At 34.3% G+C, this 23319-nt stretch overlaps 2 protein-coding genes across 3 annotated transcripts; one reads left to right on the top strand and one right to left on the bottom strand.

Annotated features, from left to right (window-relative positions):
• Positions 1 to 16703: 16703 nt before the first annotated feature.
• LOC100242017 (protein PHLOEM PROTEIN 2-LIKE A1) lies at positions 16704 to 17841 on the bottom strand. Its single transcript, XM_002271363.4, has 3 exons — positions 17725 to 17841; positions 17460 to 17575; positions 16704 to 17364 (listed from the first exon to the last, which is right to left on the bottom strand). The coding sequence occupies exons 1-3, from the start codon at positions 17785 to 17787 to the stop codon at positions 16998 to 17000; spliced, it is 546 nt and encodes a 181-aa protein (XP_002271399.1). The 5' UTR covers positions 17788 to 17841; the 3' UTR covers positions 16704 to 16997.
• A 468-nt stretch (positions 17842 to 18309) lies between these two features.
• LOC100245433 (disease resistance protein RGA2) lies at positions 18310 to 22678 on the top strand. Of its 2 annotated transcripts, XM_010662883.3 has the most exons (3): positions 18310 to 21757; positions 22295 to 22351; positions 22437 to 22678. In XM_010662883.3, the coding sequence occupies exons 1-2, from the start codon at positions 18310 to 18312 to the stop codon at positions 22345 to 22347; spliced, it is 3501 nt and encodes a 1166-aa protein (XP_010661185.1). In that variant the 3' UTR covers positions 22348 to 22351; positions 22437 to 22678. The 2 variants fall into 2 exon arrangements, with proteins under 2 accessions (XP_010661185.1, XP_002275171.2); XM_002275135.4 differs by lacking the exons at positions 22295 to 22351; positions 22437 to 22678 and adding an exon at positions 22077 to 22288.
• The last annotated feature ends 641 nt before the right edge of the window (positions 22679 to 23319 follow it).

The raw sequence follows: 23319 nt of genomic DNA, 5'->3' as shown, positions 1-23319 counted from the left end.
ATATTTTGCATGCCCTGAGTTTCTTTTTGTGTCATGAGGGAACTGATGTTCGTGAGGTGATCGTTTTCCTCCGAAATTTGGATTGTTTGTAAGGGATCTGCTGCCAGGGGATCTTTGTCCGCCGGACCCAATAATTGCTATTGGTCGTGTGCAATGCTGGGTTCAGGGGGAGATCCATCCTCCTGGTTAGCCCCTGCTTCACGTGCTATTTGATAGCATTGGCGAGCGGCTAATTGGCTGCCATATAGGTCGATTTGGCCATTGTTGGTGAGAAAACTCACCATTTGATGATATGTAGAGGGGATAGCTTTCATGTAGTGGAGCCATGTGCGCCCCAAAATGACATTGAAGGGTGATAACTCCTGCACTACCGAAAACTGTACGTTGAGAGTGACTGGGCCTGCTTGGACCGGCAGTACAATGTCTCCCAAGGATGTAGTTGAAGATCCGTTGAATCCAGATAGGATTCGTCTAGGGTTTTCGAGGCCTGTGAGAGTGTGTCCCATGTGGCTCATGACCGATGCTTGCACAAGATCGGCCGAACTGCCTGGGTCAACCAAGATACGCCGCACATCGAAGTCCCCAATTTCTAGGGACAAGATGAGGGCGTCGCGATGCGGCTGTAATGTCCGGGTGGGATCTACTGGCAGAAAAATGATTGTTCCATCTATGGGGCGAGGGCCCCCTCCAGTTAGCCTAGGCCGGATGGAGTTGATGCGTTCGCGTATTGATGCGGCTCGCAACAACTTTTGCCTCTTTCGCCTAGAGTCGTACTCCTCGTCAGATGGACCTCCGGTAATATAGTTTATGACGGCCTTGGGGGCAGCTGGGGCCCTAAGGTTCTCGGGGTTGTGATGTTGGGGTGCGTCACTTCCTTCATTATCTGATCGAAGATATTGCTTCAAATGCCCTGCTTTTATGAGCCTTTCGACCAGATACTGGAAAGATCGGCATGTCTCTGTTGTATGGCCATGATCTTTGTGGAAGGCACATCTCCTACTACGATCCCTTGTAGATGGGTCTGTTCCAATGGGTCTAGGTCACTTGAAGTCGGACAAGCCCTGGATCATTGGGAGAAGTTTCTCATATGATATAGAAAGAGGTGTGAGAGGCGGCATTTCCGGGCGACTTGGCCCTTCCTGCCTTCGATCAGACGGTTTTGGCCGATCCGGAGGTTTAGTATTTCTCTCCGTATTACCTCTAGATGGTCGTCCGGCAACCAAAACTTGTTGGGTGGCTGCACGTACGTCATCTTCGAGCATTGAATATTTGTTGGCTCGTCTGAATAAGTCATCCATCGTAGTAGGAGGCTTTTTAGCCAGTGATTCGAAGAATGGAGTGCCTGGACAGATGCTTCGTTTGAAGATCTGTAGGACAGCATCCATACTGCAAGCCTCTACTTGAAGTACGGCTTGGCCAAATCGCTTCATGAATTCCCTCAAGGATTTGTTATCTTGCATTTTTATGTTCTGCAAGGTGCTGATATTTTGCTTGTGTCGGGCGGAGCACAGGTATTGTCCCACGAAAGCTTCGGACAGGTCCCTGAAATTGCCAACAGTGTTGGGAGGTAGGCGATGAAACCATGAGAGGGCCTGTCCTTGTAGGCTGGCGGGAAATACTTTGCACAGTAGTGCATCGTTGCCAATATCGAGCGTCATGAGCTGTCGATAATGCATGATGTGATCAAAGGGATCGTTGGTTCCATCGTATGTGGAAAATTTTGGTACGAGGAATCCCCTTGGGGGCTCGTAATTAATGATATGAGAGCAAAAAGGCGTGGAGAGCATGTCATCCAGCCTTTTGCTGATGGAGCCAATGGGTGGCCCGTTTGGGATGTTTCTCCCAGTTGGTTGTTCCACTGGGTGCGAATGAACGTTCCGCGTCACAGGGGTGACTACAGGGTCACGATGCGGGTGAACGTTTTGCACCATGGGGGTGGCCATGGGCTCAGGGCGTGGTGCCCAGGTTGTGGCCATTGGCGGCCTTGATCTTCCAGGCTCTTGTGGGCCTAGTCTCGCGCGCATTGAATTTGACAACTGGGATTTTTTATCACGTTGTCTTTTCGCTGAAAAGTGAGTAGAGTCTGAGCTTTCCTCACGGGGAGCTCGAGGCATAGGCGTGCGTGGCTCATGAGGTCTTACGTTGCATGCTCCTGGGATAGCTCCTGTTGTCCCAGGATATATTGACCCCGGTTCTTGTTGAGGTCTTGAGTTTGCTACTTGGCCCCTCGAACGCTGACGTCGAGGGGGCCCTGATGTTGAAGCCTGGATGCGTAACACAGCGTTTTCTTCTCTCAATATTTCTGTCTCCTGGAGGAGAGCTTTCAGCTGTCTTTCGCTTGCCAACTGTCTCCTTTCGATGGCTAGGCGCCATTCAAAATTATCATCCTCTCCCCTACCAGATGAACGGCTTTGGGAAGGTGTAGCCATCTCTTTCAGTGACTGAATCAAAGTAAGAATATTCCCACAGACGGCGCCAATGTTGTTACCTCGCGTCTTTGATGATCCACGTAGTTGCCAGATGGATGGACGCGTGATTTCAACTCATAAAGGTTCTTGATCCAGTCGTTATACCTGCAAGAAGGCATCCGGACAGGGTGTCCGGACGCACCCTCCGATGGTTTTGTTAGCCATGGTCAGAGAGAGGGATATAAATTAGTTGGCCTTTTACCAGGTATTAGGAGGTTACCAGGGGATCCCATTCTCTTCGTGTGAAGGCCTATATATACAGCTTCAGGGGTACTGTTCCTCTTCATTAATGGTGAGGAGATATTTTATGTTGTTATGATGATGATAGGTGTCAGTAGGAGCATCATCACCCTACGAGTGGCTGTCAGAAACCATGGTAGGTGATGAGGTTGTCAGAGATCGTGGGAAGTGATTATGTAGAATGATCGTGGGAAGTGACTTGCTGTCACTTCATCTTGTCTTCTCACTCTGCAGGTGATGGGATGTGGGTCATGGCTGTTTGTTGTGATAGCGTGTAAGACTCGCTTTACTTTAATTGATGATCCAGACGATTATACCCGGATGGCACATGCTGATTACCCGGATGTATTGTGGAGCGGATGCATTATGAAGGTTGTCCGGATGTCTGTGCTCTGCCAGCGACGTTTGCTCTTCCTTGGATAGGAGAAGCTGAAACGTCATTTGCCTTTCCTTGAGGTGGTCCGGATAGGAGAACTGCATCATGCGTATCCTTAGGGGAATCCGGATGGTGATGGTCCGGATGATAATGGTCCGATTGATGACATGTGCCACGTGTCACTGTGAGATTCGTGCCACGTGTTTTCCAAAGAGAAGGGTCCCTACAGCATGGCCTCTTAGTCTGAGGCATCCGTCCCACACATTGCAACTTGCACTGCTCATAGGTCACTTAAGGGTGCCAACAAGCTCAGTTTGACAGGCTAACAATTCACTACTATTCTACCCTTACAAGATAGAAATTAATCAGCTATACAACATGATTCCTAATTCTCAATCCCTGCTAATAACATTGATTCTAATGGAGTGGATGAGTTAATTCCTTAGTTTGGGCTAATGTGGAAACATATTTAAGTTAGAGAACTATTAATTTCTCGATATGAAAATCATGAAAATTGCTAACATTTGGATTATTTTATCTCTCAAAAAACGTTTCTTCTTCAAAATTGTGAAAAATACTACATTTATGATTCATGCAAACTGCCCATTGTTGATAAAGAAAAACAGGTCCTCTGACAAGATGTGGGGATCTCCATTCCCTTGGAGAAAGACTTAAGTAAATAGAAACATAGCTCACTGTAAATAATGAAAAACCCAGATGAGTATTGGGTTTAGGTCCTTCAAAAATCAAAGAGAATCGTGCACCATATATAAGTTGCTTAGATGAGGATTGGATCTAGGTCTTTCAAAATTTATGTCATAAAATATGATATTGTTAATTCCTAGCTAGTTTGTAGCAAAAGAATCAAAAGCTAGCCATACATAAGATTATTACCAAGATCTTCATGTTGAATTATATTCAAAACCACTAATCATAAAAGTATGAGAGGAAAACAGGGACTGACCTTTCTCTTTTTGTTAAGGAAGACTACAGCGCTGTTGCTAAGGTTTGGTGTCTTCTCCATGATTGAACGGGAAGCTGTAGCCAAACGTCCTTCCACAGATACTACTCTCCACATATATCACTAACTAACTAATAATAATAAAATTAAAAGCTCAACCACAACCTCCTTTTGACCATTAGAAGTAGCAAAGAGGCAGCCTTTAATTTCTTGTTCTCTTTCCAAACGTGCTTAATTCAACTTGAGAGTCGAGGGTGTATATGGAAAAAAAAAAAAAGTTACATTGGTTTCCATGAGAGGAATCAAAATAATAATAAGAGTGCCTTTTGGTTTCCATGAGAAATGAATATTTGATTCCTATTGTCGTTTCTAATAAGTAAATCAAATGAATAATAAATGAGAAATGTAATGAATTTCTCATTTTCATTGTTCTGACATCCCAAACAAGACCTAATAGTGATAAAATAAAATGACAGTAAGCACTCCTGAGGAATAATAAAGTGTTGATTGTTTGAGAAACCTACACAAAACTCTTGTCCATAGAATCTTGAGATGGGAGACAGACTCTCTCTCTCTATCTCATTTCTTTGATAATTAATGGATTTGGGCGAATATTTGGCTTGTTGCAGGCCTGAGGCTCGAACCTAGACTAAACGTCCAAACGCAGCCTTGGCTCACCACTAGGCATACCTAATACTGAGTGCACCAAAAAAACATATATTAAAACTCATCATAAAAACAAAATATTAATAGAATATTTTAATAAACAAATTAATTCTAATTATTTTATTTTTAAATTTTCTTAATGGATTTTTTATATCATTTGATATTAATTGAATATAAAAAACATAAATATTATAAAATAAAATAAAAATTATACATATGTTATCATTTATTTTATATCATTGAATGCATTTGACTTAAATAGATCTTAATTTTAATATTAATTATATTTTAAAGTTAGACATGCTATAATAAAATGTCACAATATTATTGTCTTATAATATTTAATATAACTTAATAATGAATGTATACTTACAAAATATATATTTTTTATTAACACTGACCGTATTATTATCAAATACAACAATGTATATCATAAATATATTAATTTTTTAATAAACAATTTCAAAATATTTATTATTACTTCTTATTATATCATTATTTTATCATTTTTCTCAATATTTTAATAAGTTCTAATCAATTTTTGTTCTATCAATATTTTGTATCATAATAACCACCGATATTTTCTAATATATCCCTATATATCCGTAAAATCAAGTTATCAATATATCCGTTAAAACCAATATTTTCATCATTATTTGTAACTACAATCTTCAAGTCTAGTTCCCAACTTAGGCATTAAATAATGATCCCTAATTTTGCCCCTTAGTCATGAAATAGTTATTATATATAACATGAAGGTGCTGTGTCAAAATTAATATACTCTGAAGAGGGTATAAAAGTCATCATGCAATAAACATCTTAGAGCTGAATTGGACATGTTGGTGAGGCAATACGATGTTCAGGACATGTCATATTTATAATGCCTCACACCTAATTAGGCTTTTTGGTAGTTTAATAATTCATTGTGTTTCCAAGTTGATTCACTAGTTTGAACATTCTTAAATTAATAAAAAAATAAATCGTTTTATTTAAAAATTAGTCTATTCATTTAATTAAAAATTATTAATATTTAATTAATTAACAACCTTCTTTTTTTTTTTTAATTAATTTATGTGCTGTCATCTTCTTCGACACAAATTAACCTAAAAAACCTTTAAACCTAAATCTCTATCTCCTTCCCTCTGTCTTATTTACCATTTTCTCCCATACTTCCACCTTCTATTCCCATCACATTATCATCGCCTACATTTTTTTTTTCTTTTTTCTTTTAGAAAAAAAGAGAAAAATAGAAAGTGAAGATCAGTTCATAATACTTTTTAAAACTTTAAAATATTGAAACAAGGAAATAAATGAAAGATGAAGTTGTAACGTAAATCCTAAACATAATGACCGTCTTGTGCCTATTGAAAACTAAATTTAGTCAAGAAAAAGAAAAGTTATCACTTAAAAAAAAAAAAAAAAAAAAAGGTCATATAGAAAATAAAGATAATGGTTACTTCGAGGAACCTTTCTATGGTATTTTATTTCATTTAGAAAGCTTTACTTGTGGACATGTTAGTGAGTGTTTAGTAAACCAATTTTATAACTTACAAGTGACTTAATAATTTAATTCAAGTCATTAAATAAATTAAGTATATTTGATAAAATAACTTAATGACATAACTTAAATAAAAAATAATTTTAAGTAATAACTAAAAATAATTAATTTATTCTTAAGTCCACATCTTTATTTTACTTTTTTACCCTTATTTACTCTCATTATCTTTATGATCTCCTTTGCTACTCCACAACCTCTAATTTTATTCAACCTCCTTTGCCTTAATTATGATATATGAAGATAAATAAGTTAATTTGATGATTTAGAATAAGTTTTAAGTTAATTTTATTAAACAACTTTAATACTTAAAATAAAAATTAAGTAATAAGTTTTAAGTCAACAATTGAAGTATAATTTAACTTAAAGTCAACTTAAGTCATTAAGTAATAAGTATGAAGTTTTACTAAACATCTCCTTAGTCATAGACTGATAACATCTTTTTTTTCCAGAAGAGAAAATGATAGTAACTTAATATTTAAGATTTACTATAAAAAGATAATAATTTTTAAAGAGTATTTTAAAAAAATTGGGGTATCAAAAATTTTTTTAATACCTCAAATTTTTTAAAATTTGAAAAGTGATTTTTGAACATATAAGGTGAGTACTCCATACACTTTATATAAAAAGTTTGCACATTTTATATAAAAAATTTTAATATTTTTTTATTTTCAAATATAGGAAACTTGAAGTGAATTTGAACCGATACTTTGTTTATTATAATCAATTTTAAGCTAATCATAATTCCCAACCTTTTTCATTTTATTCTCCTCTAGTAGAAGAAACCACAACATATAAAGATTGAAAAATAAATCTTCTTGGATTTGGGGATATTTAGTTTATCTTCTTCGAATTTTTTAGATTTGTATAAAACATACATATGAGATTCAGGAGGTTGTATGTTATTTATTTGTTTATTTCAATGAGAAATTAATCCATTTATATGTGGTAGGTTTCTTCACATTGTGACACTATTACAAACCTTTTCTTAGTCTTTTTTTCTTTTTCTTTTAATTCCATGTAACCAGGGGTCTCATAGCCATGGTAAAACAAATTTTACTAGGTGGGTATGTGAAGAAATCCTAGCTAGGTATGCCATGCAAATTTTTGGGTATGTGAAGGAATTCAATGAATCCTAGATTAAATTTTTTAAAACATATTTTTTATACCATTTTGAATAACTTATCCAATATTACTAGGAAAATTGTATAATTAAAAAGTATGACAAAATTAAAGAAAATTGACCAGAAATATGAAGAATGTGATCAAGGTGTAAAAAAGTGATCGGGATATGAATAATGTGATTAGGTACCCAAAAAAAATGATAAAAAAGGGAAAAAAAATATTAATATGGATTTGGTTTTCAAAAGGCTACTATTAAAATAAATTCTTAAAATGAAAAGAAAGCGATAAAAAAAATCAATTGTTACAACTAAAATAAGTTTTGGATCAAAATAAATTTTTCAATAAAAAAAGAAAAAAAAAGAAAAGAAGAAAATAAAATAAGATGGTGCTAAAGATGTCAACTTTCTACCACAAGAAGTCATTCTTGTGGGAAAAAAAAAATCATGTTGAAAATTTACTTCCAGACATAAAAATCCATAAAATTGTGCAAAACTGCCCCAAAGTAAAATCCCATTAGGTTTAAAATAAAACAAAAATCGAAATGGAAAAAAAAATGCAAGAGCTCCAAAAGGCCTGAAAGAGTTTGTAAAATGAAAATTTAAGTGAATAAGTCTTTTGCATTTTTAAATATAATTAATATTGTGAAATAAATGAAGTTTGAAGATGGAGCAATGCCATATATATTAATTAACGGAAGCTTCAATATTGTGCTATAAGGATTAATATAAACCCTCGACACAAAGCCGCGTGAGGTTTTAACATGATTCTGCCTTTAGAGAACTTAGCAAAACTATTCACTCCACCTTTAACCAAATTAAATTCCTTTTATAATCTTCTTGTGTGTTTCATTTTATTTTACTTTTCTAAAAATCTTTTTACCCATCATGTTAATGAATGTTTCAAGGTTTTAATACGTTTCTTAACTAATTGTGCTTATATCCACAAATGAAAGAGAATAAATTCACTATATATAATTACAAGGGAAAAAAAAAAATTATATAACTTATGAGCTCTCAAAGGATTGCACGTTTCCTTTATCCTAACATTGACAACATGAACAGGGAGTTTTTCTTTTCCAGTAGATGTCTTCCCTTTCTATCACATCTATCAGGATTCATTGCATGCATGACGACTAAACGTTATTGTTCAGGATGTTTGATTTCGACATAAGAGTTTGAGTAATATGCAAAATCCATTTGATAGTGTTAGATGGTTTATATTAACATTATTTTATTGCAAATTTGTTGAAGAGATTATTATTGTACTAGACTAGTTAGTTTAAGTTGAAAATTTGATCCAAACATTCATAAATTTGATCTACCTAGCATGTACACTAGCTTTGGAGATATGAGATTGTTGTAAATTCAATTATAAGACAATTTTGGTGAGTACAATTGAGATGTTCAAACTATAATGACAAGCATAAGGTACGTTGTGGACATAGTTTTTAATGGGTGTGATTTTAAAATGAAAAGAAAAAATAAAAAAATAAAAGTGATACTCAAGTTGTCACTCCCCAAAACCCACTCCAAGGACATGACGGTCATTTCATACCTCAAGCCCAAAGGCTCAAAGTGGAAACGACACAAAGATTTGTATTGTAACTATAAATTTACCAATTACCAAATTTCTATTCAGAGTAGTAGGACAAAATTATAAAATCTCCAAATATCAACTTTAAAAAAACTAATACATCAACCAAAGTGTTATTGTCCAAATAACTCCAAACTCAAAATAATTCAAACGAGAATTAAGTTTTAATATCTAAACAATGTCCAAAATAAAGAGAGTTTAAACAAATGTCCTATTAAAGCCAAATTTCCCTCCTAACTATCACTCCTCGCCTGAACTGAGCTTACCTGAAAGATTATCAACAAAGGGGGATGAGCTCAAAGCCCAATAAGGAACATTAATACAGTTTCATAGATCAAACATTTTCAATCATGCTTGCAAATAGGATATATAACATATACTTATTTTCATAAAAACTTTTGAATTCAAAATGCTAATATATTCAAACTTTTCAACAAAACTTTCTCATATCCATTTCAAAACAATTTCTCATCAAACAATTTTTCATCAAAACCAAATCGAATGCATTCAAAATATCTTTACTCTAGTTATCGTATGACAAATGGTGCCCAATTAGGTGCGAATTCACAATTGAGTAATTAGTTTCAAATTTATTCCATTTAAGGTGAACAAAACCAAATGTCAACAATTATAACCCGTTGATTATAGCCATAAGATCAACTATTATAATCCATTTACTAGGGTCATATAATATCAACTATTATAACATGTTGATTATGGTAAAAAATGTCAACAATTATAACCCGTTGAGTAAGGCCATATAATCCAAAGTCAAACACTTTATCTCATTATTTCAAACTTACAAAATAAAACATCATATCTCAATTTTTCATTTTTCATAAACAAAGAAAATTCTCAAATATATTTTCCATACAAAACACATATTTGATCCATGCATAAAGATAAAAATAATATTTTTACACATTTCAAAATACATTATAAAAAAGAAAATTATTTTCTTTTATGGAAATCTACATTAATTTCCCTTACCTTGAAGAAGTACTCAAAATCTTGAAGTATTTAACTTTGAAGAATTTCCTCCTCACCTAACATAATATCATACACAATATTGATTATTGATTATTTATCTAAATATATAAATTTGACAATCCTAAAAATATTTTATTTAGTATTAAGAATCCTAATTAATTTATCATATTAATATTATTACCATTCAATATTATTTTCAACTTCCTAAACAATAATTTATTTCTCTTTTTTATCTTATCTAAATTAAATCTTTTAAGAATATTTATTTGCATTAAACTATTATTACTATTATTTAAATCTCCTATTGAAACTTAACAAATACGCCATGCATTTTTTTTATATTTTTTGTTTCCAACAAGTCTATAACAACTCCATTCATTATTATTCTTTCTTTTCTTCTTCTTCTTCTTCTTCTTCTTATTATTATTATTAATTTCAATACCCAACAACACCTTAACTTATTTCTCTTCAAAGCCATCAACGTCCTTTTCTTCCTCATTGTTTACCAAAATACTATTTTTTTTCCTTTCCTAGGTCAACGTGCAGGTCATTTCTTAGTTTTTTTTTTTTTTCAACAGGCCTAATCCTTCCTACCTACACGCATCTTTCATCATTTTTTTTCTCCTCTCTAAAGTCAAAACTTTTAACCTCCATACTCACAAATTTTATGTAATTTTCACATCTAAAATTATATAATTTTTTTTTTCCTTTTTTATCTAGATCTATTCATTTGAGTAATCAAAATTTATTGATCTTCATTAATAGATCAAACTATATTCATAAATTTTTAATCTTTTTGACCTAGAAATTAATTAAACGAACTCTAATCAAAATTGAGATATTCCAAAAAATATCTAAAGTGTTCAAAACTAATTAACGAATATACGATTTTAATTTAAGGATTAAAAATCTTACTTAAAAAATTGATCTTCAAACCCTAAACCTCCAAATCTTCAACTCTATGGGAATTCACAATTGAGTAATTAGTTTCAAATTTGTTTCATTTAAGGTGAACAAAACCAAATGTCAACAATTATAACCCGCTGACTATGACCATAAGATCAACTATTATAACCAGTTGATTATGGTCATAAGGTCAACTATTATAACCTGTTGAATAGGGTCATATAATATCAACTATTATAACAAATTTATTAGGGCCGAAAATGTCAACAATTATAACCCGTTGAGTAGGATCATATAATCTAAAGTCAAACACTTTATTTTATTAATTCAAACTTACTAAACAAAACATCATATCTCCCCAATTTTTCATTTTTCATAAACAAAGAAAATTCTCAAATATACTTTCTATACAAAACACATGTTTGATCCATGCAACAAGATAAAAATAATATTTTTACACATTTCAAAATACAATTTAAAAAAAAAATTATTTTCTTTTATAAAAATCTGCACTAATTTCATTTACCTTGAAGAAGCACTCAAAATCTTGAAGTATTTAACTCTGAAGAATTTCCTCCTCACCTAACATAATATCATACACAATATTGATTATTGATTATTTATCTAAATATATAAATTTGACAATCCTAAAAATATTTTATTTAGTATTAAGAATCCTAATTAATTTATCATATTAATATTATTACCATCCAATATTATTTTCAACTTCCTAAACAATAATTTATTTCTTTTTTCTATCTTATCTAAATTAAATCTTTTAAGAATATTTATTTACATTAAACTATTACTACTATTATTTAAATCTCCTACGGAAACTTAACAAATACGCTATATATTTTTTTTATATTTTTTTTCCAACAACTCTATACCAACTCCATTCATTATTATTATTATTTTTTTTTTTTTCTTCTTCTTCTTCTTCTTCTTCTTCTTATTATTATTATTATTATTATTAATTTCAATACCCAACAACACCTTAACCTATTTCTCTTCCAAGCCATCAACGTCCTTTTCTTCCTCATTGTTTACCAAAATACCATTTTTTTTTCCTTTCCTAGGTCAATGTGCAGGCCATTTCTTAGTTTTTTTTTTTTTTTTTTCAACATGCCTAATCCTTCCTGCCAACACGCATCTTTCATCATTTTTTTTCTCCTCTCTAAAGTCAAAACTTTTAACCTCCATACTCACAAATTTTATGTAATTTTCACATCTGAAACTATATAATTTTTTTTTTCTTTTTTATCTAGATCTATTCATTTAAGTAATCAAATTTATCGATCTCCAATAATAGATCAAACTATGTTCATAAATTTTTAATCTTTTTGACCTAGAAATTAATTAAACGAACTCTAATCAAAATTGAAATATTCCAAAGAATATCTAAAGTGTTCAAAACTAATTAACTAAATAAGATGTTAATTTAAGGATTAAAAATCTTACCTAAAAAATTGATCTCCAAATCTTCAACTCTATGCTCTCTGATCTTTCTGGTCTCTATGTAAAAGGGTTTTCTGAATAAAAAGGATAGGAAAAATCTAATTTATACCTAGGGGTTTTAAATACAAAAAAAAAAAAAAAAAAAAAACCTTTTTACCCTTATAAAATTACTTTAATTAATTATTAATTTCTAAATTACAATTTTACCCTTAAATTGGGTTTGGGGCATTACACAAGCACCCTCATAGAGTTCTCAAGCACTCTTAGCGCCTAACTGACCTTGCAGAACACTCAAGGCATGTCTATTTTTGTGCAATTTTCTATTTTTGGTTAGATTTTCGAACTAGTATGTTTTTGTTAAGTTAATTTATTACTATAATTTGCCAAGACAGTGATGGTTTTTCATCTACAAATACACCTATTGGTTAAATTATTACACTCCCTCCTAGAATTTATTATTGTTATTTCTATCCCTCTCCAATATTTTTAAAGCCTATTATTAATTTGATCAATTATGGTAGTTGATTGATTGCATCCCTTGAATTCATTGAGGTGGTCACTAAGGAGCCCATGGGTGTTGCATCATAGATGTGAAGAGGAGTTTATGTGTCAATCAATGTAAGACCCTTGGGAAAAAATAACATCTAGTTAAAGTAAAAGTATGTACATGTTCTTTTAGAATTAGCGAATTTTCTCTATTTCCGATTGATTTGCTGCATTTACAATAATTTGTTTTAGGGAGACTCTATAAATGGTTTTCCACAAATATCATCTATTAAGTGTGAGATTGTTTGTTGTTGTATTATTCATTTAGTATATATAAGTAAAAAACTTTTAAAATGTTTAAAAAAATTTAAATATTTTTAGTTATAACAAGGATAAAAATATTGATATTGACAGAAACATCGATAACTTAATTTTATGGATATACAGATAATTTGATTTTATGGATATATCGATAAATATTGGTGGATATTTTAATACAAAATAATGATAAACAAAAAATTAATCAAAAATCATGAAATTGTCGGAAAAAACTCTAAAAAATAATTTAAGAATAATACTAGAAATTTTGAAATTGTTTTGTTAAAGAATTAATATATTTGTAGACCTATAGTTTTCACATGCATCCTCACTTGAACAGTAAGACTCGCTTTTTATTTGTGAAATCGATTTTTTTGAAATTTGTTTTTAGAGTTTAAAGGGGAAAAAAAACTCTAAGTGTGATTCTTAAAGGAAAAACAAGTTTGCGAAAAATCGAGTCTAGGTCTGGGGGGTCAGGTTACCTATTGGGAAAGTATAGTGGTAAGTCATAGCACCCCTCTAAACTTGTATACTTATGGTATCTACTAAACGAATGGAAGAAACTATAACAATTAATTAATTGATCATGGATACTGAGAAAAAAAAATCATACAAATGAATTTGTACAAGTCATGGTAAAGTTAAATTACAAGAATATGCAAAATAAATAAAAAGAAAAAGACATGAATCAATTTATTAAGTTAATTAAAAAAAATATTAATTCAAATGTCACGAAGCAATTTTGAGAAATTTTAAAAGAATTTATTTGCATTAAAAAAATAATTTTTAGTTGATGACTTCAATTTATTTACCTAAAAGAACTTTGAATTTACTTTTAATATTGATTCAATTTTGTTTGTATTTAATTTTCAAGAAAGTCATTTACACTTGATTGATTTAGATTATCAAATCAAATAAATGATATTAAAGTACAAATGTAATATAAGATTTAGATTATCAAATAAGGGTATAAACAAATGATATTAAAGTACAAATGTACAAATAAATGAAATTAAAGTATGAACAATGAAATTTATGAAAGTATGAAGCATGATATCACTTGATTGATTGTATTTTTTTATTTTTTTTATAGATGCCAAAAGAAAATATATTTCTAGTTGTGCTAGCAGAAGCTTTAATGCAAACAACATTAGATAAATAATACAAAGATAAAATAATCACATACAGTGCATAAGGGTTTTAACGTGGTTAAACCAAACATACCTACATCCACGGATGAGAAAGAATCTTTTCACTATACAATAAAGAACATTATAGAGGATAAAACTAGTATTACTGTTGGGTTTCCGAGACATCTTATATTTCCCCACTCCTTGTATCCATACTCTACCATGAGCTTCCTCACTCCATTAGGTATCTTTCCTTCTCCCTCACATCTTTATCCATCTTATTTAGTCTTTATAAGTCTATCTCCATCTCATGATTTTTTCCCCTCAAAACCTAGAATATTTGTAGAGATATTTCCAACAATTTTCCTTATTCTATAAAAAAATCTAATATTATAATAATAAATTAACTTAGGAAATATTCTTTACAAAAAAATAAATCTTTACTACTTTGAAATTTGGGACACTTCCTAACATTTCTATATTATGATTAAGGTAGTTGAAAGTTTTTCTATGTCATCCTTGAAGGCAAGGAACCGTACGTAAGATCCCTTTAACAAGCAATGGAGATAACCTCGCTATGGAAGCAATAAGACTTAGAAGAGAAGTTGCAAACATTCTTGGGCCAAAACCAAAGAGAAATTCGAATGTTGGATGGAAATTGAGACTGTTTTTGGAGGGATGAGTTTCCGATGCTAACTATTTAAATTTAAAAAGTAAACAAGTGGGGAAAAAAGAAGGAAAAAGAAAGCGAGGCAAGTGGAAGGCCGGTGGATGATGGTTTCCAACACGCAATAGCCCTCATTTGTGAATGAAATGTGGTCCAAAGAAATTTGTTTATGAAATTCAATTAACAAATAGATGACGTGTGGGGTATACCCTCAAATTTACTTGTGTCATAACGACACTATCTTATGTCATTATTCTTTTACTAACATTAATTTTCATATTTTTTTAAGTCTTATGGTGGTTGTTTGCACATGGAGAAGAGGAAGAGGAAGACCCACAATGGTGTTGTTTAAAGGATACTTGGTAAAGCATCCCTCCACTATTATTATTATATAACACAAAGAATCTCAATGACTTTGAAATCAATTTCCGTTCATACATGGCAGCAGGTTCATTTTGGTTTGAATTACTCGACCGATTGGCTGGCTAATGCGAGAGTGGTTACATGATGATGACACATGCTCTGCAATTAATTATGCCTCATAGGAGAAATCGTCAAAACACTGCCCTTATTCTAATCTGATCAAACCTTTGTATTTGGCCGAAAGCTGTTCCTTTATCCCGTGATACCTGGTTGCATCATGTAAATCGTAAGCTGCATTTTAAGACGCTCAATCCACTTTCACATTACTTTCAGGTCCACCTACTTATTATTAATGCTTAAAAACGTCTTGGAATACGGTTGAAGTCATTGAATGTTTTCCAAAGTTAAAGGACCCATAACATGCCCTTGAGAAGCAAACGAGGTATCCTGGTTAGGTAGCAATAAGGCTCTTTTTCATTGGATGGTGGAAAAACTAATTTTGATCCTAGACAACTGAAATTTCTTTTCTTTTCATCATTTTCTCGAGCAGCCATAATAAGTCTCAAGTTATTCTACCAGGATATATATGAGGCATTTTGAACTTTGTACTGGAAATGAAAAAAGGTTGGTTGACGAATTTGTTTTGCGATCTACAGAATCATTCAATCAAAGAATCAAACAACAACGAATGTGACTTTATCAAAATATGAAAAAACAAAATTTGTAAATCACATGAATGCCACTTGACTAGACAACATTTCCATGGGTGTTTTTGGTATATTAACTATGATTTGCTTTTGTGTTTTCATTATTACATTGAGGTCTTTTTTTCTTTTTCTTTTTTATTCCAATAAATCTGTTGTGATGATTATGAATGTGTTGGAGATCCTGATTTAGGAAATCTTTTGTTAAATGGTTTCATTTTTGCTTTTTGACTTGGCTCACTGTCTTTCCATACATCATTGGTTGGGTTTCTAGAAAAATAGAAATAAAAATAAAATATGTTCAAATGAACTTCATGTTTTTTTTTAAATAAATTTTTTTTATATAAAAATATAACATCTTATATACATATATATATATATATATATATATATATATCTTTATTTTACTCTTTTTTTTAAATATTCACTTTTAGCAATTTTAAAATTTGAGGTGATAAAATTTTTTGGGTTTATTACACTTTACCCCCTCAACCTATACCGTGTTTTGCACATTGCCCCATCGAGTTTAAAATCGAACAATATACCCTTCATACTTTATAATCATATGCAATGTACAATTTTTGAGAATGTACCCTTCATGCTTCATGCTTTACACTTTACCCCTTATATGGAAGTCATTGTAGAAAAGGTCATAGAAAGGGATTATGGGCCCTTAACCTCAAGAGAGGCCTGGATAAACTGTCAAGTCTCTCTTAAAACGATATTGATTCAAGACGTTCTTAGAGAAGCAGAAGCAGATGAAGGTTTTCAAACAGATAGCAATCCAAGAGTTGGATAATGAGGATGAAAAATCAAATATATGAAAATCATAGAGCTAGAGTTGGAAAGAGCTGGCCACTGAAAAAAGTTGATCCAAAAAGATCACTGAGATAAGGTAGAAAGAAAGAAAGAGAAAAAGATTATGCCGACTTCAAAAACAAAACAAGAAAACATGAGTAGAGCATTATCTTCTTATTTTATGTTGGCGCACTCAATTCCTTGGCTTGAGAATGGCGCCTTTGACAATAAGACCATTTTTCCAATGTCCTCCATGTTCATAAAGATCAAAGCACACTTCTCTGCTTTCTCCTTCTTGTGTTTGGAAATTGCCAACATTCAGCTCTATCCACTCTCCTCTGGGCTTCTGTCGAAGACTCACTTGGCGATGTTGAACTCTTCCATCTGGGAGTGATAATCTCAGAGTAAGTGGGAGTTCCCATCCAGATCCCCCCTTTGTCAACTTAACTTGATAGAATACGCCGTAAACAATTCCGGGTGACAGCTCCGACATCTTCAATTTTCCTCTCACATCCAGCCAACACACATGACTAAGTTTCGCTACCTCGATGTTTTCTTCACTGGAAATTGAAAATAGATCTTGATTATAGTAAGTATATGGTAGGGGCCTGTCAACAGGAACAGTTAACATACATGCAAATGAAAAATGTCTCACCCTGTTTCTTTGAAACAATTCCAATTCCAGTGTTCACGTGTACCCCAAGTTATAAAGAGTGCCCTTGCATATAACATATAGCAGACACCACCAGACTTGTTATCAGTCCATCTCTTCTGTATGAGCATTAAGAGAAAGGAAAAAGAAATCATCCATCTCTTCTGTATGAGCATAAAGCCATATAAAAGATTACAGCAAAAACTCTTTACATATATTGATCCAAGATTAATAAACCAAAATGGGCTCAAAGAAAGGTGGCACTGACCATTCTCTTGTGCTCAAGGAAGACTTCATTCTTGTTGCTAACATCTGCTATCTTCTTCTTCATGATTGAATGATGAAATCAATTCAATGCCTCAAACCTCCACAACAACCACTTTCTATCTGTATAGCCGAATAACTGGATAATAATAAACTTAAATATCTTAACAATTCCTTTTTCCTCTTGAATGCTCAGAAGGGGCATAGAAGCTGCCCCTTTAGTTCCAACTCCCTTCCAGAGACTCTTTAATTGACTTGGGAATTTCTAAGCCACCTGCCTAGCAGTTTTCGGCAGAAAAAATCAAACTTGGCGGGTCATAGTGACAGTTTTCTACCTTACCCATGCATTATAATATGTAGAATGACTGACCCAAAACGTGTGGGGACTCGACTTTTCTATAGGACAAGTGATCCATAACGCGTTAAGACGTGAAAGTGCCCCACATTTCCAAGAAACTTCACAGAAATCTGCATTTACTTGGAGCCATTCTTACATATATATAGCATACACTTCCAGTTCAAAGGCATTCTAGTTTCATTCTCTCCATCCCTTTAAGTTTCCCTTGTTTCATCAGGCAATCAAAAAACTATGGCTGATCGCGCCGTTTCCCTCCTAGTTGCTCCTATTGTCGACATGGCCATAAAAAAGGCCCTTTCCTTGATCAACGAAGAGTTTCACGCGATCTATGGTGTTAAGAAAGACATAGAAAAGCTCCAAGGAACTTTACGCACAATCAAAAACGTGCTTAAAGATGCAGAGGAGAGGCAGCTGACGAATCTTTCCCTGAAAGATTGGCTAGAAAAGCTTGAAGATGCAGCTTATGACACAGAAGACGTATTGGATGCTTTTTCGACTGAAGTTCATTTGTGGAACAGAAATCAGGGTCAACCTCCTTCTAGTGTAAGTAAATTTTCCTTTCAAAGAGATATTGCTGGTAAAATCAGGAAGATCTTAACCAGACTAGATGAAATTGATCACAATAGTAAACAATTCCAACTTGTCCATAATGATAGTGTCCCGGAGACCCAAAACCGTGCCCCCCAAACTGGTTTTTTTGTGGATAGCACAACTGTTGTTGGTAGAGAAGATGACAAAAATAAGATGGTAGAATTGTTGCTATCAGGTGACTTGGATAAAGAAGGTGAGATTTCTGTCATTCCCATCATTGGTATGGGAGGTCTGGGCAAAACAACTCTTGCCCAACTCGTCTACAATGATGAGAGGGTAAAAGAATGTTTTGAGTTCAGAATGTGGGTATCGGTCAACGTTGATTTTGACCTCTCTAGGATTCTCAAAGACATCATAGAGTATCATACTGAGATGAAGTATGACCTCAATTTATCCCTAAGCCTGCTAGAATCCCGTTTCCTAGAGTTCCTGGCAGGAAAAAAATTCCTACTTGTTCTGGACAATGTCTGGAATGATGATTATATGAAATGGGAGCCACTTAAAAATATTTTAAAGCAAGGGGGAAGGGGAAGTAAAGTATTAATTACCAGTCGAACCTCCAAGGTTTCCGCTATTATGGGCACACAGGATCCTTACATGCTGGACAGTTTACCTGAGGAAAAATGTTGGTCATTGTTCCAGAAAATTGCATTTGAACAGTGTAACTTGTCCAGCGAAAGACGGGGGGAATTGGAAAGCATTGGTAAGAACATCATTCGCAAGTGCCAATTTTTGCCTCTGGCTGTGAAAGTAATGGCAGGTCTGTTGCGAGGCAATGATGATGTGGGAAAATGGCAGATGATCTTAAGAAATGATATATGGGATGCAGAGGGGGATAATCCTAGGATTATTCCTGCTCTGAAATTGAGTTATGACCAGCTTTCTTCTCATCTAAAGCAATGTTATGCTTTCTGTTCCATATTTCCCAAGGCATATATCTTTGATAAGAAAGAGCTGGTCAAATTCTGGGTGGCAGAAGGCTTCATTCAAGAAAGTGGACAGGAAACTGGAACTGAATGCTTTGATAAGCTGTTAATGAGATCCTTCTTTCAAGTTCTGAATGTTGACAACAAGGTGAGGTACAGGATGCATGACCTTATCCATGACTTGGCTAGACAAGTCTCCCGCCCTTACTGCTGCCAAGTGGAAGATGCTAATATTTCTGACCCGTTTAACTTTCGTCATGCATCGCTGCTGTGTAAAGATGTCGAGCAACCTCTCATCAAGCTCATCAATGCATCCAAAAGGCTGCGCACTCTTCTATTTCACAAAGAGAACTTGAAAGATTTGAAGCTGCAGGCCCTTGATAACATGTTCCATACAATGACATACATCCGTGTGTTGGATCTGAGTTCCTCCACAATTTTGGAACTGCCACAATCAATTGAGAAGTTGAAGCTCTTGCGCTATCTCGACCTCTCCAAAACTGAAATTCGAAGGCTTCCAGACTCGTTATGTAACCTCTACAATTTGCAGACACTGAAACTCTTAGGGTGTCTTTGGCTTTTCGAATTGCCCAGGGACCTCAGGAAGCTAATTAACCTGCAGCATCTTGAGCTGGATGATATGTTCTGGCACAAGATTACAAGGTTGCCACCAGGAATGGGAAAATTAACCAGTCTACAGAACTTGCACGCGTTTCATACCGGCTCAGAGAAGGGATTTGGGATTGAAGAACTGAAGGACATGGTGTATCTTGCAGGAACATTGCATATTTCAAAACTTGAAAATGCAGTTAATGCCAGGGAGGCGAAGTTGAACCAGAAAGAAAGCCTTGACAAGTTGGTGTTGGAATGGAGCAATAGAGATGCTGACCCGGAAGACCAAGCAGCTGAAGAGACGGTGCTGGAAGACCTCCAGCCTCACTCAAACGTCAAAGAGCTCCAGATTTGTCACTACAGAGGCACCAGATTACCAGTTTGGATGAGAGATGGACTGCTCCAAAAGCTTGTAACTGTTTCCTTGAAGCATTGCACAAAGTGCAAAGTCCTCTCACTTGGTCGGTTACCCCACCTTCGACAGCTTTGCATTAAAGGGATGCAAGAGTTGGAGGACTGGCCTGAGGTGGAATTCCCTTCTCTGGATACGCTAAAGATTAGTAACTGCCCCAAGCTCAGAAAGTTACACTCGTTCTTTCCTATCCTAAGAGTTTTGAATATCAAAAAGTGTGACTCCCTGAGGGCTCTTGCAGTAACCCCATCTCTGATGTTTCTAATACTAGTGAACAATCCAGTTCTGGAAGATTGGCAGGAGATTTCAGGCACTGTTTTAAACAGTCTCAATCAACCCATAGGCCAAATGCACTCCTACCAGCATCTCTTGGAATTGAAAATCATTTGCTGCCCCAAGCTGCCCGCATTGCCACGCACTTTTGCTCCACAGAAGCTGGAGATCAGCGGGTGTGAGTTATTGACAGCCCTCCCAGTCCCAGAGCTCTCCCAACGTCTTCAGCATTTAGAGCTGGATGCTTGTCAGGATGGAAAACTGGTGGAGGCAATACCTGCAACCAGTTCCCTCTACTCCTTGGTCATTTCCAATATCTCAAATATAACCTCTCTTCCAATATTGCCCCATCTTCCAGGTCTCAAGGCTTTGTACATTCGTAATTGCAAAGATCTTGTGTCCTTGTCCCAAAAAGCAGCACCGCTGCAAGATCTGACATTTCTCAAACTACTGTCCATCCAAAGCTGCCCCGAGCTTGTGAGTTTGCCTGCTGAAGGGCTCTCCATAACACTTGAATGTTTGATGATTGGTTCGTGCCTGAATCTTGAGTCTCTTGGTCCCGTGGATGTGTTGAAGAGACTCACCTCCCTCAAGGATCTTTACATCGAGGACTGCCCCAAACTCAAGTGCTTGCCTGAGAAAGGAGTCCCCACCTCTCTTGAGCATTTGGTTATTCAGGGATGTCCCCTACTGATGGAGCAATGCCGAAAGGAAGGCGGAGGAGGCCCAGATTGGCTGAAGGTTAAGGACATCCCTGACCTAGAGATTGATTCCATCGATGACACACTTGGCCTTCCACACGAATCCTCTAAACCAAGACCATCTTCATCAGCACGATGGTATCATCATTTGGCATGCTGTAAAGGTCAGTATTTACTATAAACCGAAACTGAAGTATAATAAAGATGTAGCGTTTTGATAAAGCTAATCATGATTTTTGTATAATCAAAACTATACAAGTTTGATCTTGGCCTTGGGGTCCAAACTGAACCCTCATTTTCTTTACATTATTGTACTTTAAACTTTGAACGAATTGGCTTCCTCTAAATTTCCTTAAAAGAAAAAAAAGAACAAAAATCCCAATCCTATATTATCCTTAAACAGATAAAACATAGCAACTACGAGGATTATTTTTGTTATAGAATATAGTTAAGTTTCATTACTGATATCAAGCTCAACCCCAGGAATTGATGCAAGGGAAACTGGGCAATCATCCCAACAACTTGACACCTTACCTAGCTCAATACGAGCAGAAGCTAAATTACACAACTGCATATGCTTTTCCATTTTTGGTTTTTGCATGCCTTTTCAGTAATGAGTATATCAATATGTGTTTCTCTGAGTGAGTGAGTGAGCAAGAGATGCATTTGAATAAAAAGAGAAAAATTCATAATATTTGCAGGACAAACTTCAAAAGGAAAGAAGGTGGTAGGGGACCCATCAACTTCGGAATAACATGGTGAGTTCTAAAAAATACTGAATGTACATGTTAGTTGTTAATTAAGGGTGATCAAACTTTAAATGGAGAAATCTGGTTTTTGTAGGGAACTAAAGCTAGGTGCTCTCCAAGAGAAACAAACATGCATGCTATCTTGAATGTTCTATGTAGTGAAGAAGCAATAAGGAAAGGATGGCTGACTTATTATTGTTAATATATATACATGTCTTTATATCCTTAAATAAAGTCCACACTGATTGTGGCAATTAGACCATCTTTGCTGCCTTATCAAATAATGTACTTTATTAAACGACAGATGAATTACCAAGTGTGTATTTAATTTCTTAATTTCTTGCAAGTTTATTCATTTGGAGATGTATGTGATTTTCCCTTGGAGCAAGTGAGATTTTTTTTTCTAAGCAAGAATCGTAGCAGATGAAAACTCTAACAGCCCTTTTGATACAACAACCCTATCATCTTTTTTAGAATCCTAACCAAGCCAAAACTCAATGATGACTCAAACCCATATTTGGGATCCAAATAGGTTCACTTTGTTTATTGTTCTCTTCTCTTTTTGTCTCTCTTACTACAACTGATGCCTTTAGGGGCTCTCCTCTGAACTTTCTTTTGCTGGATTGGAACCATTTTTGATTCTCCAAGAGATCAGATGAGGAAACTTTTATCGATTGAGTACCGCCTCTAGAGAGCTCAACAAACTAAACTTTGCTGCATGGGTGTTCATTAGGAAACTCGACACAACTCAGCATTGTTATTTCTTGAGTGTCTTCATAGAGAGAGGCCGCCAAAGTTCAATGGATGACTTTATCAAATTTCAATCTCCCCAGGTTTCATCCATGGGCATCATCTTATAGTCAAGCTTCTCACATTCTCCATGCAAGTTTCTCCAATTGCAAAGAAGGGAAAAATATATATCCTTAAAGAAAAGAGACTGATGGACTCCTCTGCAAGTGTGCAAACTATAGAGGTAG

This window comes from Vitis vinifera, chromosome 15 (assembly GCF_030704535.1).
Source record: "Vitis vinifera cultivar Pinot Noir 40024 chromosome 15, ASM3070453v1".
In the NCBI taxonomy this organism is placed as follows: Eukaryota; Viridiplantae; Streptophyta; class Magnoliopsida; order Vitales; family Vitaceae; genus Vitis; species Vitis vinifera.
This window is presented reverse-complemented; position numbering and strand designations above follow the sequence as displayed.